Source organism: Lynx canadensis, chromosome B1, assembly GCF_007474595.2.
Source record: "Lynx canadensis isolate LIC74 chromosome B1, mLynCan4.pri.v2, whole genome shotgun sequence".
NCBI classification, from domain to species: Eukaryota; Metazoa; Chordata; class Mammalia; order Carnivora; family Felidae; genus Lynx; species Lynx canadensis.
The window spans coordinates 201,835,491-201,851,961 of NC_044306.2; the positions used below are offsets into that span (position 1 = coordinate 201,835,491).

A 16,471-nucleotide genomic window follows, 5' to 3' on the forward strand; every position below is an offset into this window, starting at 1 on the left:
TGGCTCCAGGAACTGAAAGCCAGCAGCAACCCCACAGGCCACTCAGCTGCCTCCTGGGGCTCTTGGGAATCTTGGAGGCTTCTCGACTTCTCCTGCAGTATACCGGTTGTCTGCTCGCTGGTCTATGAGTGAGGCGAGGGCAGGGACTTTGTTCGTCTTTGTTCCTGGGGCCAGGCACCATTAGTGCTGGGTGGATGGGTGGATGGGTGGATGGGTGGATGGGTGGGAGGAAGGAAGAAAGGAAGATGGAAGGATGGATGAATGGCTGGAAGGAAGGATGGAAGGACGGATGCATGGATGGAAGGGAGGGAGGGAGGGAGGGAAAATGACTTCACAGCTGCTGGGTGTCTCCACTGTGCTGTGTACTTTGTTAGCCTTCGGTGGTGAAAAGACTACCAGAATCCCCAGTCTCAGAGGTTTCATGGTCCCTTGAGGGAAATAAATCTCAATCAAACAGTCATGTAATTATGAGTGTGATTAGTGCTGTGCTAGGAGAGAATGATGGGGCCTTGCTCTAGCTCAGGTGGGCAGGGCAGGGGTGCTTCCATGGGGGTGGCTACTTATGACAGGACCTGAAGGATGTGTCACCAGCCATCTGTCCCTCGTGTCTGTCCTGTGAATAAAAACTTTGCATCTATGGAAGGGTTCCAGGAACAATTTAGTAAACACCCGTATCACATTCATTTTATTGTGCCTCTATTTTTTAAAAATGGAATCATTTGAGGGTCCCTGGGTAGCTCAATCAGTTAAGCACTGACTTCAGCTCAGGTTATGATCTCGCGGTCTGTGAGTTCGAGCCCCGCGTCGGGCTCTGTGCTGACAGCTCAGAGCCTGGAGCCTGCTTCGGATTCTGTGTCTCCCTCTCTCTGCCCCTTCCTGGCTCTATCAAAAATGAATAAACATTTAAAAAAATGGAATCAGGGGCGCCTGGGTGGCGCAGTCGGTTAAGCGTCCGACTTCAGCCAGGTCACGATCTCGCGGTCCGTGAGTTCGAGCCCCGCGTCGGGCTCTGGGCTGATGGCTCAGAGCCTGGAGCCTGTTTCCAATTCTGTGTCTCCCTCTCTCTCTGCCCCTCCCCTGTTCATGCTCTGTCTCTCTCTGTCCCAAAAATAAATAAACGTTGAAAAAAAAAAAAAAAAAAAAAAAAAAAATTTAAAAAAAAAAAAAAAATAAAAAAATGGAATCATTTGAAAGTAAGTTGCAGATACCGTGTCATCTAACCCCTAACTACGTCAGCGTACAGATCTTCAGAGTAAAGACGTGCGCCTACGTAACCGTGAGCTGTTCCCGCACCTGCAAGAGTGATCAGTCATTCCATTGGACCGTGACCGTGTTCATGACCAGACCCCGTTCTTTTCCCCAGCTGCACCAGCCTGTTCTTCATGAACCGGCATCCCGTGAGGCTTGTCTGTTGCCCTTAGTTATTTGTCCTGTGATTCTCTTGGTATAAAACAGTAATTCTGCCAGTTTTTCCGGGCATTTATCTTTTTTTTTTTTTTTTTTTTTTTTTTTAATGACTATGGGTCAAAGATGCGTTGAACACATGGAGATGAGTGAGATGGCAAAATTGATTCTAAAGGCATTTGAAGAACTAGGTGTTCATCGGCATAAAAATAAAAGAATTAAAATAAGATTGTTAGGTTAGAGTTAAACCAACAGACTGGTAGGGGCAAGAAAACAAAACCTTCTGAGTTGTTTTTTCCATTGGACATAAATCTACCAGTTCATATGTCACTTCACATTTTCTGGGCTCTGATAAAGTAATAAAAAGCACAGGCAGTCTCCTGGAAAACTGAATCATCTCCAGGCAGGTATGTTAACAATGCCCAAGTATGAATGGAAAGTATTCCCCACCCCCCAGGGCTTTGTCTTCCAAATTTTGACTAATTTCTCTTAAGGCTTTCCCTAATCCTTTTTTTTTTATGTTTATTATTATTTATTTTAGAGGGAGAGAGAGCCAGTGTGAGTTGAGGAGGGGCAGAGAGAGAGAGAGGGAGGGACAGAGGATCCCAGTCTCTGCTGACAGCAGACAGCCCGACACGGGGCTCAAACCGGGGCTCAAACTCCAGATCGTGACCCGAGCCAAACTCAGCCGCTTAACTGACTCAGCCACCCAGGTGCCCCGCAGTCCTTGTATCCGAAATCAACCTCTCCCCGTTTATCCTATTACTTTTTGAAAACCGCTTTGCCGAAGTATAATTCCATAAAATTCCTCATTGTGCGTACTGAGTGAGTGATTTTTTCGTAAGTTTACGCAGTTGTGCAACTCCCAGTGCAATCCAGTATTCGGGTATTTTCCTCACTGGATGAAGTTCCTGTTGGCAGTGGGTCTCTACTCCCCCCTCCAGCTCCAGGCAGACACTAACTTGCCTTCTGTCTAGAGATTTGCCTTGTAAAGAAATGTCATAGAAACGGACCGTGCAGATTAGCCTTTGCATGGCTTCTTCCACTGTGTCCCACTCGGGGTTTGCCTGCATCGTAGCCTGTGTCCACGGCTCCTTCTCTCCATCCCCATGCTCAGTTAACGTGTGCTCACGTTGTGAAGATTTGCCTCAAGTCTCTCTCTGGATGCCTGTTTTCTTTGCCTTGGGCAGGTCCCCAGGAGTGCGGTATAAGAAACGGTGTAAGAAACCGCCAGACGCTTTCCCAAAATGGCTGCACCTGCCAATGACTTATGCAAACTCATCTCTCCATGTATTCTCCTGTTCCTCCTCATTGCCTTGTCGTTCTGTGTGGCCTCGTGGATATCATGGACTTGTTTCTGAGTGAAGAAGTTTCTGGTGGCAGTTTGGGAATGCGGTTATCCAGAAAATCAGCCTGGGAAAGCCTGGTACTCATAGTCTGGGGACTTGTGAATTTCCATCACAGAGGAGTCTTGCATTGTCTCAGACCGAATTTGTTCAGCCCTTGGACATTGGACCCATGGGCTGACCAGAAATAACGTTTGACCCTATGCAGATTTTAAAGATTTTTGTAAATTGAGGTATAATTTATAAGCAGTGGGATGCTCTCATCTGAAGGGTGCTCTCTAGTTAGTTTTGATGAGTGCATGTAAAGATACCATTTCTGACACCCGGCACAGATTCTAATGCCCCTTCCCAGCCAATCCCCCAGAAGCAGTCGTTGGTCGGATTGCTATCAGGATGTGTTTGGGTGTGTACCCTGACCTTCGGATTGAACTAATCTTATTGCAGAAAAAAAATGAGCAACGGTGTAGAGAATAAAAATTGCTCATCATAAGCCCACGACCCAGAGGTTAGTAGTGTAGATATTTTACATAGTTCCTTTTGGTAATGCACATTTTTTATTTTAAAAAACCTTACAGAGCAGAGCTTTGCCCTGTGCTCGGTGTTGTGCTGCCTCCTTTTAAGAGTGTCCCATTTCCCAGCATGATGTTGCTGCGCTGAGATGCCGCGTCGCCCACCCCTTCGTGTCCGCCTGCGTCGGCTCCAGCGGGCGCGGGGAGCCGCGGCGGGACGGAGGGGTCGGGACAGGGGGGACCCGGGACACGGGTGCCACCCCCGCCGCCCACACCGCTCTCGGCTCCCCGCCTCCCCGCGTCCGCGCGGCCAGGCCTGACGCGCCGAGACGGAGCGCGCGATCGGCAGCGCGGCATCTGCGCGCGACTGCGCGGCCTGCCGCCCCCGCCCCCGCCCGCCGAGCCGCCGCCCGAGGTCCCCGGAGCCGGCCGCCGGAGCCCGCCCGGGCATGGAGCCGCCGGCCGCGCGCCCCTGAGCCCCGCGGCGTTCATGGTGAGTGGGGCCGCCCCCCCCCCCCGAGGGCCACCGCCGGTCACCGGCCGGGGCGCCTGCGTGGGTGCGCCCGGTGCGTGCGTGTGTGTTGCACACGACTGCTCCAGCGAGCCGAGGCTTGCAAGTGGCCGCCGTGCGCCCCGCGCGCCTCCCTGCATTCTTTGTGTGTGCGGTTCCGCGTGATTTTCTAACAGGCCTCGGTTTTAATGGTGCAGTGAGAGGCTGAGCGAGCGAGTCGGCGCCTCCTGATTGTTAACCACCCCCCATGAGATTGCAGCCTGTTCTCGGATTCGGGTCAGGCCGGGCTCCCCTCTCAGAGGCGAGAGTGGCCTGTGCCCGTGAGCCTGGGGGAAGCCTTTGTGTGAAGATGAGCCCGTACCCTGCTTGCGCCGGGTCCCAGTAGGGTGGTCAGATTGCAGCATCTTGTTGAAACCCACAGCTCATTCGCGAGACCGCAGATTAACTTTTGTGTTGTAGACCTTTTGTAAGGGACACGACAATTAGAAACGGCTCCGGAGAGTTGCTCTCCCGAGTGCCGTTTCCGGTAACTTGGCGAATGCTCTTTGGGAAAGTACTGCCTGGTGAGTAGACTGGAGGCTCTGAGGGGGCCTTCTTCCTGTGAGGTCAAGCCTCAGTGGTCACCAGGACTGCCCTCTGGCAGACTGAGCACTCGTGAGACCTGGACAGGCCACTCTTCCCCGCTAAAAATGTCAAAACCAAAGCGGTGTCGTCTCAGATTCCACAGCCGTGCCCCTCTCCCCCCAGAACTGCTTGTTACAAATGGCAAAGTGTGAAACCAGCGCAGTGTTCCTTCCAGGCACTTCACTGCCCTTCACTTTTCCCTTCGGCCCTGTTAAGTACCCCTCCTGGCGGGAGATGCCGAGAAGAGTCGTTTTTAGTAACACGACAAGGTAAGAATTCCCTGCCATTTTCTGGGTACCTGCTGTGCCTGCGTGCCTTAGGTTAACCCACTCTCAGTCCATCGACGAGGAAACGGGCTTGGAAGGGTGAAGGGATGCGCTCAAGGTCACGCTGCGGTGGCGAGAGTTGAGGAGGTGCTGGTCGAGACCCAAGCCTGCTTCCTTCCTGGTGCTTCCCCTGCAGGCTGCCTGGGTCCCCGGCGCTGCAGATGTGGCAGCTGTGCTGCCATCGACACTGGCTCACGTCAGTCGTACGGGTGCCACGTGTGGTGACCCACCATGCTTTGTTGGAGCCATACCCCCAGCACGTCCGTCTTCCTTTGAGAAGGCTGATCTTGGTACCATATACAGTTGAGTCAAGGACTGGAGTGCAGGTGTGGCCTGATGGCCCATTCTCCTTCCGGCAAGTGTAGATTTCCAGGCAGCCGGGGGCTTCCGTTCCTGGCCGCACTCTTCCCAGGGCTGTAAGTGGCGTTGACAGCCCCTCCTGCCGTCCCACCCGGAATACTTCCTGTTCATCATTCGAGAGAGAAGCTTGATCTTTTCTTCGTCCTCTTAAAACAGATGCCTGTTGAGGTCATCTTTTTTTCCCTTCCTAACGGCAGGTTGTACGCCCTAGGAGTGTGTCCCCCTTCTCCTCGCCCTTGACGTCGTTCAGATCACACCCACGATGGGGATCCTTCCATGGGATGCGTCTCACAGGCTCGCCACGTCTCACTCAGTTTGCTTTCCGGCTCTGTGCCAGTGCAGCTCCTCTCCGGCGAGGCTTGTCCAGGCAGCTCTAGGCGGCTTGTTGAGACTGTAAAACCTAAAGCAACACAGCTTTGCCTCGGCGTCATTCCCCACGTAACGCGCTCGTCCTACCCCACGAATAAGCCAGCTCTCGTGCGTGTCTCTTGGCCGCCGCCTGTGTTGTCGCAGGCCTCTCCCTCATGGCTTCCGGGCCAATCACCCTGGTCCTCTGTCCACTCATACGGACCCTTTCTGAGATGCTTTCCTTGATTTCCCCCAGCTGTAGGCATCCTGTCCTCCGGGCTTGCTCTCCCGTGACATTTTTCATTCTCTGGTTTCGTAGCCTCTGCCAGCATCTTACTGCCCCTACCAGAGCCCTTCAGGGCTGTGGCCTGGGTCTCCTCGAGTGCCGGGCCCCCTGTAGTTCCTTCACAGATAAGGCCCCTTTCCATCTTCCTCCTGCCTGCTGAATCTGTTTTGCTCATGGCCCCTGCGTGGAGCTGAGGCCCTGCTCAGATGCCCTCACATTTTTCTGGACCCTTTGCTAGGTCATCGGACCACACCCACCTCTCAGCCCCTGGTTAAGTGCAGTAGGTTCTGTTTGCTGCTCTCGCTGGTGCCGGTCTTGTCTTCCCAGCAGGATGCATGGTAAGCCACTCAGGGCAGAGACTTCCAAATTAGTGGCTTGTAAGCTTTTTTGACCTGACACCACCATCCCCCCTGCCCCGGCTTAGACAGTTTGAGACTGCACATTGGCATAACTAGGTATAGAAGTGAAACCAACTGTCCTTACTGTGTGGATTCTGTATTTTTTATCGTTTGGTTTAAAAGAAAGAAAATGTTGCAGGGGCACCTGGGTGGCTCAGTTGGTTAGGCGTCCCCCGACTCTTGATTTTATCTCAGGTCATGATCTCACAGTTCGTGAGTGTGAGCCCCGTGTCAGGCTCTGCACTGATAGCACAGAGCCTGCTTGGGATTCTCAAAATAAATAAACTAAAAAAAAAAAGAAAGAAAAAAAATGTTACCATGACCACTTAAACTGATTTGTCACCAGAACTTTGAAGAACTCTGTTCTCATTTCCCGCTGGGGCCGTGCAGGGCGTTGCACTCTAGCTGTCACTGGAACAGGTGATTTATACTGAGTAGTCTGCAGGCTCATCAAAATTTGATCCCATAAGGGTCCCAAGAAGGGAAGGGACTTTATGATGATAAATTGGCCTGAGGCTGGGCCTGGCCCAAAGAAAGGGCTCATGCTTCAGCCACTGAACGGACCTCATCTCACCTCCTCCTCCCAGGAGCCTTCACACTTGATGCCTTTTCATAGGTGAGGAAGCAGGCTGAGCGAGGAGAGAGAGGACTCGCCTCAGGTCAGAGCCAGGCTTCGAACTCACTCTTTTTGCTTCCAGAGACCTAGCTCTTGCCCCATCACGTGCCGACCCTAACGCTAATCATTCATGGCTGAAAGTTGTTTTTCTAGGGACGTTTTATTCACTGCCCTCCCCCCACACCCCCCTGAAGGATCCTTAGAGTGAATAGTCCTCTCTTTTTTCCTAGTTAAACAATGATCTTATTTGCTCGAGTGCGCAGACAAATTTATGCCATGAGGGCAGAGGCTGTGAGTGACTCATATTTCCAACTGGGGGAAGGACTTGCTAGGTCTTAACGATTATTGAGCCAACCAGTAAATACGGCTCTTGGTCAGAATGAGTAGGGATTTAGGGGCGCCTGGGCGGCTCAGTCGGTTAAGCGTCCGACTTCAGCTCAGGTCATGATCTCACGGTTCGTGGGTTCGAGCCCCGCGTCGGCCTCTGTGCTGACAGCTCAGAGCCTGGAGCCTGCTTTAGATTCCGTGTCTCTCTCTCTCTCTACCCCTTTCCTGCTCATGCTCTCTCGCTCTCTTTCTCGCTCAAATAAATAAAACATTTAAAATTTTTTCAAAAAAGAATGAGTAGGAATTTAGCATCCTTATCCTTTCTGTTCCTCTCGAGACGCCTTCAGACAGCAACAGCCTTCTTAATTAAATGGTGGACATCCTCAGGTAGATCCAGAGCAAGTCCTTTGGACTTGGGAATTCTTGGGACGTTACTGACTGTCACAGAATGTACCTGGGTAGTGCCTCCTGAGTCTGTTGGGATCACACCAATTTGTGAGGGAGCCAGGCCCGTCTTGGCCAGTGTGCGCGTCTGCTCCTTCACATCCTTAGATGTCAGCCTCGGCCAGTTGGGGACGCTGGGCCCTGAGGCGGAGCCCACTGGGACGGGCCCTTCTCGGGACCCTGCATGTGTCCCACGGTGGCGGTGGTCGGGCAGCAAAAAAGAGCAGTAGTCCTCAGTTTCTCAAATCGGTTCGTCTCGTTTGGAAAATGAGCTTCTTGTAGACACCTCTGTGTGAACTTCTGGAGGAACAGGGTGTAGCATGTGACCTGTAAACCGTTGCTGACACCATTTATATCCTTCTAGAAAGGCTTTCCCTGGGATTTCAAGTATGGGCAGGACGGTCCTCTTCAATTTTTTTTTTTTTTCAACGTTTATTTATTTTTGGGACAGAGAGAGACAGAGCATGAACGGGGGAGGGGCAGAGAGAGAGGGAGACACAGAATCGGAAACAGGCTCCAGGCTCTGAGCCGTCAGCCCAGAGCCCGACGCGGGGCTCGAACTCACGGACCGCGAGATCGTGACCTGGCTGAAGTCGGACGCTTAACCGACTGCGCCACCCAGGCGCCCCTCAATTTTTTTTTTTTTTTTTTTAAATCATGCAGTGCTCTATGTGACTAAAACAGAAAAGTGTTTGCCCTGCACCTGCCCTTAATTCGGTATTACAGGTTGCTGTCATGCTTGGAGGCTTTGTTTGGACGGGATGTGAATGATTAAATTACTTCTGCATCATGTCCGTGAGTGGCTCGCCTGAGTTCCGGAGAGTGGTGGCAAGTGTGACTGCAGAACCAGAGGCTTGACTTCTGACCCCAGCTCCTCTGCTCTGGCTGGGCCGGTCATTGACGGCTCTGGGTCTCCACCTTCCCTTCTGTGGCCTGGGGACGGAGGCGGCTCCTCAGAGGGCTGGCGTGAAGGCCAGGTTCTGCTCACTGTGTGTGTAAAATCCTCACCAAGCGTTTGGCTCATTAACGTCTGTTTCCACTTGGTGTAAAGAGCTTCTGAGCGCTAACTGAAGAGATCTGATGTTTTTTGGTTATGCATCAAGGCGTTTGGTTAATTCTACTGCTTTTTGTATCTGTGCTGTTTGTAGACTTGGTTGCTTGGCCCTAGAGGTGGGGTGTGTGTGTGTGTGTGCGTGTGTGTGTGCGCGCACGTGTGCATTATGCACTTGTTTCAGGGCTAAGGATAATGGTACTCAGCAACCAGGGCTGCCCTTTATCGAGAACTTTCTCTGCACCAAGCCTCTCCTTGTTCCTTAGCGCTGTCTGGTCAGTACGGTTTCCCTTTTTGCACATGTGGACACGAAGCTCAGGGATTCTAAGTTCTGCCTGAAGCCACGGCTGGGTATTGGTGGTGAATTTGCTCCCGTACCTGTCTGCCTCCAGAGGCCACACTTAACCCAAGTAGCCTTTTCCCTCTAAAGCTGCACACCGGTTTAAGTATAGTCAAAAAGAGATTGGGCTGGCACAGAGTGGCGGAGTGGCCAGCCCCAGCCCCTTGCCGGCTGTGTGTTTGGGGGTAAGTCACTTCACCTTGAGCCTCAGTTACCCTATCTATAAAATGGGGGGGAGCCTTGCCACAGAGATTGTTACCGAGATAAAGTGACACAGTGTGTGTAAAGCACACACAGCAAATGGAAACGGGTGTCCACGTTCTGGGACATTTAACTTGGGGCTTGTCGTTTTTGGCCTTGGCATGTAGGTCACTAGACCATGGTCACCAGACAGGGCCTTACAGGGCATTCGTTACTAATTCTTGTTAAAATGCAGCATGCCTCAGAATCTTTCTTAACATACAGCCTCTGGTAGATTGTCTACGGAACTCAAGATTTGGGCATCTAGGTGCTAGATTTGAAGTTTCCAGTGCCTGGCGTCAAGTTAGATTGCAGCCGAGTGCCCGAGACCGCATGTGATCAGATGTGGAATCGATGAAAAAGTGAGTCTGTTTTCTCGGTCTGGGCAGGCAGAAGTCGTTTTAGTATTTTAATGGAACCATTTTAAGTTAGAGTACACAGTGATGTCATCTAATCTTGTCCATCCAGACGTACAGAACAGCCCCACCCACCTGCTTCTCCGTGCACTCTCTTCTCATAGCTTACGTAGTTTGAGGAAAGACATTTTCCTCTCCACTTCTTAGAAGCCTCTATAGGCTTCTCTAGCTGAGAGAAGAATCGTTTGCCAAATAATTTTACCAGTAACACCCTCCTTGGCAGCTGTTAATAAAATTCATTTAGCAGTTAATTGCGTTCCACTTGGGGTACTGCTTCTGTTATCTAGAATGGGTGTTAAGTCTTAGGTTAACTATTCATTTGTTTGTCCTGTCTTACCAATTAGATTGTCTTCCCTTAAGTGAGGGTCCCGGGAGCCTCGTCTATAGTAGGCAATCAGAAAGTATTGGTTCTTTTTTTTTTTTTTCCTGTTTTGTGGAGGGCTAAGGGTACCCGCACGCGCGCGCGCACACACACACACACACGCGCGCGCGCTATATCAGAAACCGGACTCCTTGGTGCCAACTTGCTTGACTGTCCTGAACTCTCCTGTTTGGGCATTTGGAATGTGGGTCACCAGATGTGACTAAGCTTTTGTGGTTGCAGTCCGTGGGACAGATTAGTTACCCAGGGGTTGAGAGGCTGTTCATGGCACAAATATTTATGTAACAGCTTGCAGTGATGGCTTCATACAAAGATGTTAAAGAATTTTTTTATGTTTCTGCTTTTAAGAAAATGAAACAGGGGCGCCTGGGTGGCTCAGTCGGTTAAGCGTCCGACTTCGGCTTAGGTCATGATTTCACGGTTCATGAGTTCGAGCCCCGCGTCGGGCTCTGGGCTGACGGCTTGGAGCCTGGAGCTTGCTTCGGATTCTGTGTCTCCCTCTCCCTCTGTTCCTCCCCCACTCGCACTCTGTCTCTCTCTCTCAAAAAATAAACGTTTTAAAAAATTTTTAAAAAAGAAAATGAAACAGCATTTGCAACAACATGGATAGACCTAGGGTGTTATGCTAAGTGAAATGAGTCAGACGGATACCAGATGAGTTCACTCATGTGTGGAATGTGAAGAGCAAAACAAATGAATAAACAACAAGCAGAAACATCTGTAAATACAGAGGACACACTGGTGGTGGCCAGAGGGGAGGGGGTGGGGGTGGGAAAATGGGTGGAGGGGAGAGGGAGATACAGGCTTCCAGCCGTGGAGCGAGTAAGTCATGGGGACAAAGCGCGCAGCACGGGGAATAGAGTCAGTGATCCTGTCCTAGTGCTGTGTGGGGACAGGCGGTAGCTGCACGCGAGGTGAGCACAGCATAACACAGAGTTGTCTGTGGAATTGGTACGTTGTACACCTTAAACTAATATAACATTGTGTCACCTGGATTTCAGTTAGAAAACTATGTATGTAAAGTGAAACAGCTTTTTCATCTTCTGCAAAAAATTTTTAACCTCTTCCATCACAGAAGCGATTTGAAGCCAACAAAAATACGTAAAATGCGATGAGACAAAAGAAAGTGGGTTTGAGGTTTCGGTCGGGAGTGGGTATATGAGATGAAGCCGGGGGATCACATGAGTGCCGGAATTGGCTGTTGCTCTGGCTCTGAGCTTCCCAGCGGCCACTGCAATCATCAGTAAAACTTGACGTTGTTCAGAAGCCGGAAGATACGCCTCTTAACCCAGGAGAAGCGGAGGACACCCGAGGTGGCTTGTGGGCCCTTCTAAAGGGGCTGCTGGGATGGCGGTCCTCGGCGGCTCCCCCACCGGCGCGGGGGAGGGGCACGGTTCTCCCCACGGGGCTGTGGGACCCCTTTAGTGGGTGGCTCTTCCTTCTGAAAAGGAAGTGGTTTCAGTGCATTATCCTCAAAATCACGTGAAAGACTTGATTACAAAACAGCTTTCTCGCCTTCGGAAGGGCGCCATGACACCTGAGCTGGCCAGGCCCACAGGTATCCCTTGTTTCTTTGTCCCAGGAATATGAAGACAAGGCTGGACGACCTAGCAAGCCGCCCTCTCCGAAGCAGAATGTGAGGAAGAATCTTGATTTTGAGCCACTTTCTACCACCGCACTCATCCTGGAAGACAGACCAGCGTGAGTCTTTTTCTTTTCTTTTTTTTTTTTTTCATGTTTACTTACTTTTGAGAGAGAGCATGAGCGGGGGAGGGGCAGAGAGCCAGGCAGACACAGAATCTGAAGCAGGCTCTAGGCTGTCAGCACAGAGCCTGACGTGGGGCTTGAACTCAGGAACGGGTGAGATCATGACCTGGGCTGAATTCGGACGCTCAACCGACTGAGCCAGCCAGGCGCCCCAAGACCAGCATGAGTCTTAAAAGACTCTCTAGAATGTTTGCTTTAGTAGATAAGTACAGCTTACCCTAGAAAAGGGCTGGGGGCACCAGAAGGGAGAAGAGTAAGCCATATTTCATATTAGAAATGCTCATTTCCTCATTTCCTCTTTATTCCCTACATTGACATGCATTCTCTGATAATAATAATAATAATAATAATAATAATAAAAGAACTTATCTGGAAAACTGTCCTTTAACACAGAAATTCTGACTCCGGGTTTTCCATTCAAGTGGTTTTTCATTTTAATTCAGCGTTTAGAAATACTTAAGTAGCTATTGTAAATTGTGGACCAGCTTGTAACTGCCAGAACCCCGGGAAGTGTACGTAGCACACAGGCGGTGTTGCAGGGGCGCCCCAGTCCTGTAGGACAGGCCCTGGACCCTGCAGCGATCTCACCAGGCCCGCCTCTCTCTGGGCCTCTAGTGTCCCTGGACGGATGAGATCGGTTTTGAGGACGGGTTTACAGACCACACTTGGAGACCTTAGGGAGGTACAGGCCGCAGCTCACCTCGCTTCAGTGTCGAGCTTCCATAGAACACTGCGCTTGAACAGAAAGATCCCTCAGCTGTGAAAAGAGGGAGAAAGAGAGATTGTAGAGCAGCGGTCCCTTGGGTCCCCGCCCATTCTGAAATTTAAAACTGATAAAATCCAAAGAAGAAATGCGTCTTCTGGTGTTAACTCGCGGTCCTTGGAATTGGTGGGTATGTCGTGGGCGGGGAGAGAATCCCTGAAGTGCCGGATTAGGAAGGTGGACAGAGACGTGGAAAGAGCCCACTGAGGATCACCGCTCCAGCAGTGCTCCCAGAACGGTGGCCTCCGGGAGATAGCACCGTGCCCTCCTGCAGCAGGGCGGTGGCTCTTTCCGAATGTGCCCCAACGCGGGGTGCACCAGCCAGACCTCGCCGCCTCCCACTTGTCAAGGGCCAGCAGATTCTCCCGCACTTTCCTGAAGGAGCCTGCATTTTAGTGTTTTTACCCAGGATTCGAAGTTGCACACCCCATGCAGGTGCTCAGAACTGTGGTGCACATTTGTGTGTAAGAAACCAAACAGATGGGGCGCCTGGGTGGCACAGTCGGTTAAGCGTCCGACTTCAGCCAGGTCACGATCTCGCGGTCCGTGAGTTCGAGCCCCGCGTCGGGCTCTGGGCTGATGGCTCAGAGCCTGGAGCCTGTTTCCGATTCTGTGTCTCCCTCTCTCTCTGCCCCTCCCCCATTCATGCTCTGTCTCTCTCTGTCCCAAAAATAAATAAACGTTGAAAAAAAAAAATTAAAAAAAAAAAAAAAAAAAAGAAACCAAACAGATGAGCCAGTAGCGGATACGAACAGACCTTGTGCCCCTGATAAACTGGCCCGGGAACGTGTTCGTACACGTGTGCCACCCTTCCGGAGGGCCCCCGGTTCACCGTGACCGTGACAGTTAACTAGTGCGTTGTCAGCTCACAGTTGCTTTGGAGACTGGGGTGAAAAATCCCAAAAGGTGAAGTGTTTATTGGGACCGTGGGCAATCGTTCTTTTCTTTCTAGTGATCTTTGTACTTCAGGTTGTTTACAGTGAGCTTGTTTTAGCGTCTGTAAGTATGTTTAGTTTATGAAATTGTTGTGTCTTTGTAACAACTGTAGTTTTTTGGTCTTTGAGTGTGTCATTTTTTTTTAGTAAGTCATTCTGAAAGTTTTGTTTTTCAGCGACTTTTGTTTGCTATTTAAAATGGTGAAAATTGTTTATTTTCTATCAAGAAATCTCCCAGCGAAGCCAGCTGAAGAAGCCCAGAAACACAGGCAGCAGTATGAAGAAATGGTGGTTCAGGCCAAAAAACGAGGTAACGGGATTCTTGCGTGTCAGTTGTGTAAGACAGCACGAGATTTTTGTCTCTTTCTGGAGAGTTTTTTACCTTCTGGAGCCCTACATCCTGAACCTTGGGGAATGTCTCAATGTTTTGAAGTTTATAATTTTCCATCAAAAGTGTATGTTTCTACTAACCATCCGTTCCCGGTAGCTTTATTCAAGGTAATAGAATTTACACAAGAAAAGAGACCGTGCAGGGTGAAAGTGCTGGTTTGGAGAAAGCTTCAGCCAGTGGTGATGCGCAGACTTCCTCCCCTCCCTGGGCTCTCTTTTCCTTATTTACAAGAAGATGTGATTGGATTTGATAAAATCCCTTGCAACACTTAAAATCCCTAGGAGTCCAGCGTGTTTGAAAAGTATACGTAATCAACAAAATGTGGCCCATCCATACAGTGGAATATTAATTCAGCCGTAAGAAGGAAGGACATTCTGAGGCGTGCTACCACAGGAACGAACCTGGAGGGCGTTACACTCAGTAAAAGAGGCTACTCACTGAAGGACACACAGATGGAAGTAGAAACGTGGGGCCCGGGGGAGGAGGGCACGGGAGTCCGTGTCTAACGGGTGTGGCATTTCATTTTGGGAAGGCGGGAAAGTTCTGGAGACGGACGATGGCGGTGGCTGCGTAACAGCGTGAACATACTCAGTGCCACTGATGCTACATTTAAAATGGTTAGGATGTAAATTTTGTTTTGGGTGTTTTACCACCATAAAAAAATACAAGAAAGGATGTGTCAGTTAAGATGCAGGGTATTTCTCGGGGGGGCTGCTTACACACCAGGAGGGGGGCGAGGCTGGGGCTTCTGTTGGGAAGGGCATCGGACAGGGGCCACGGGCTTCTGGTGGTCCGGTAACGTTCCCGTTTTTGACCAGGCGGTGGATTTCACGGGTTTCTTTTTTTGATCGGTGAACTGTGTTCTTACGTGAGTACCGCCTCCGTACGTGTGCTCTGCCTGAAAAGCTTCCCGAGAGATGGGTGACACCTGAGCTTTTGAAACTCCGTGAGCCTGAAATGGGTCTAGAGAGAGAGGCCTGTGGCGGCTTCGCAGCGTGACCCTGAGGAAAGTCACGCGGCGTGAACAGGGTGGGTGTCAGTTAACAGGTGCTCTGTTCTTGCTTCCGGTCGCGGTCGGCAGAGCTGAAGGAGGCGCAGCGGAGAAGGAGGCAGCTGGAGGAGAGGTGCCGCCTGGAGGAGAGCATCGGGAACGCCGTCCTCACCTGGAACAACGAGGTTTTGCCTAACTGGGAGACAATGTAAGCCGCGGCGTAGTCGGGCTGCCAGGCCACCAGGCGCTCCTCTCTGACACCTGTAGCTGGCGGTGCTGTTCACTGTAGCTCCCGTCACAGCCCTCGGCGAATTTACCTAATATGTTTGCGTGGCCTGGAGTCTCCCTCCCCGCCTCGGTTGCGTCCTGTCGATCCTTGCCTGGACCCCGTGACAGCCCCCATCTAACCCCCAGTTTGTCTTGTGCTCAGTAGCCAGAGGGATCTTCTAAAGCCCAGGTCTGTGTCCCTCCCTGTATAGAGTGTCCGTGACTTCCTGCTACTCCGCGAACGGTGTGAATTCCTCTGTGAGATAGCCCGCTGCTTTATCTGTAGGCTCACCTTCCAGCTCTCCTTCCTTGATGAGCCCTTTTCTTAGGGAGCCGCAGGGCCTTTGCATGTTCCATGTCCTTTGCCTAGAGTGCTCTTGCCCTGTAACTCCTCATCCAGCTACTTCTTCATTCTTTAAAGCTGAGACTTCCCTGGGGAAAACTTTCCTGCCCAGGTGATTGTAGAAGACCCCTGGGTCTGCTGCATCCGTGTGCTCACGTGTCTATAGTCCTCTTTCTGAAGATGGGGACCGGGTCTTCTTTGACGACACCCCACGCTGGCCAGTACCCAGCAGAGTCTGGCGGCTGCAGTCATCTTAACAGCAGAGGGGCAGCTGTAGATCTTTTCTTCCTGCGTGTTGAGAATGGAGAGGGGACAGCAGTCCCAGGGCCACACACAGAGACCGGTGCCTCCTTTCGGGCCTCAGCCCGTTAGCCGGGATGCCGGGGAGCTTGGATGCGAATTTCCCTTCAGCTCTTGTCCCTTCCCACTGAACCGTGTGGCAGGATGTTGGGGACTTGTTTCTGGCACTTGCCCGGCTGTTACTCGCTCTCGTCACGGGGTCGGATGGCCGTTGAGCACGTCTACTAGGTAAACAAGCTGTTCCCAGAGCCTGCTTTTCTGGGCTGGACATGGCTGGGAAACCCTTTTTCCCAGTTGGGACCCAGTAACAAGGGTTGAGGTGCTCAGAGCCCTGGGGCTGCAGAACCGCCCCTCCCCGTCCGCGCTGCGCTGTCCGATGCTTGACTTGATCTAGGTGCGTGCGTTTATATGACAGCTGCCATTCAGTTCGCCGGCGGGGCTCCAGGCACTGTGCTGGGTACCTCTGTGCTCCGTCCCCCTTGATCTTCAGTCCGGCCCCTGGAGGGGAGGGTTTCACCATCCGGGTGTTAGCGGGGACGTTACGGGGTCAGAGAGGCGCGATCTGCTCTGGGCTCTGCGGGTGTGGGTGGAGCGGGATCTTTGGCACTTCATGTTTGTCCGGTGTGTTGGCAGAGCGTGTCCGTCGCGGCCAGCAGACCTCAGCGCCTTTGTGCAGTTCCGAACGTTCTGGGTTAGCAGAGTCTCCTCTGCCAGTGGAGTTTGGCAGCTCATTACCCAGGTGGCCGGTGCGCAGCAGTGCGGTGGCCGGCCACGGGGCTCTTGGGA

General features: G+C 51.6%; 1 protein-coding gene across 5 annotated transcripts in view; it reads left to right on the forward strand.

The window, feature by feature from the left end:
* The window catches only part of TBC1D14 (TBC1 domain family member 14), a 111,974-nt gene that overhangs the window by 65,694 nt on the left and 29,809 nt on the right, over nucleotides 1-16,471 (forward strand). For all 5 annotated transcript variants that reach the window (XM_030314266.1, XM_030314267.1, XM_030314265.1 and 2 more), the window contains 3 exons: nucleotides 11,511-11,629; nucleotides 13,621-13,703; nucleotides 14,866-14,983. In XM_030314266.1, coding sequence (XP_030170126.1) covers nucleotides 11,511-11,629; nucleotides 13,621-13,703; nucleotides 14,866-14,983 — 320 coding nt within the window. The remainder of the gene's footprint in view (nucleotides 1-11,510; nucleotides 11,630-13,620; nucleotides 13,704-14,865; nucleotides 14,984-16,471) is intronic.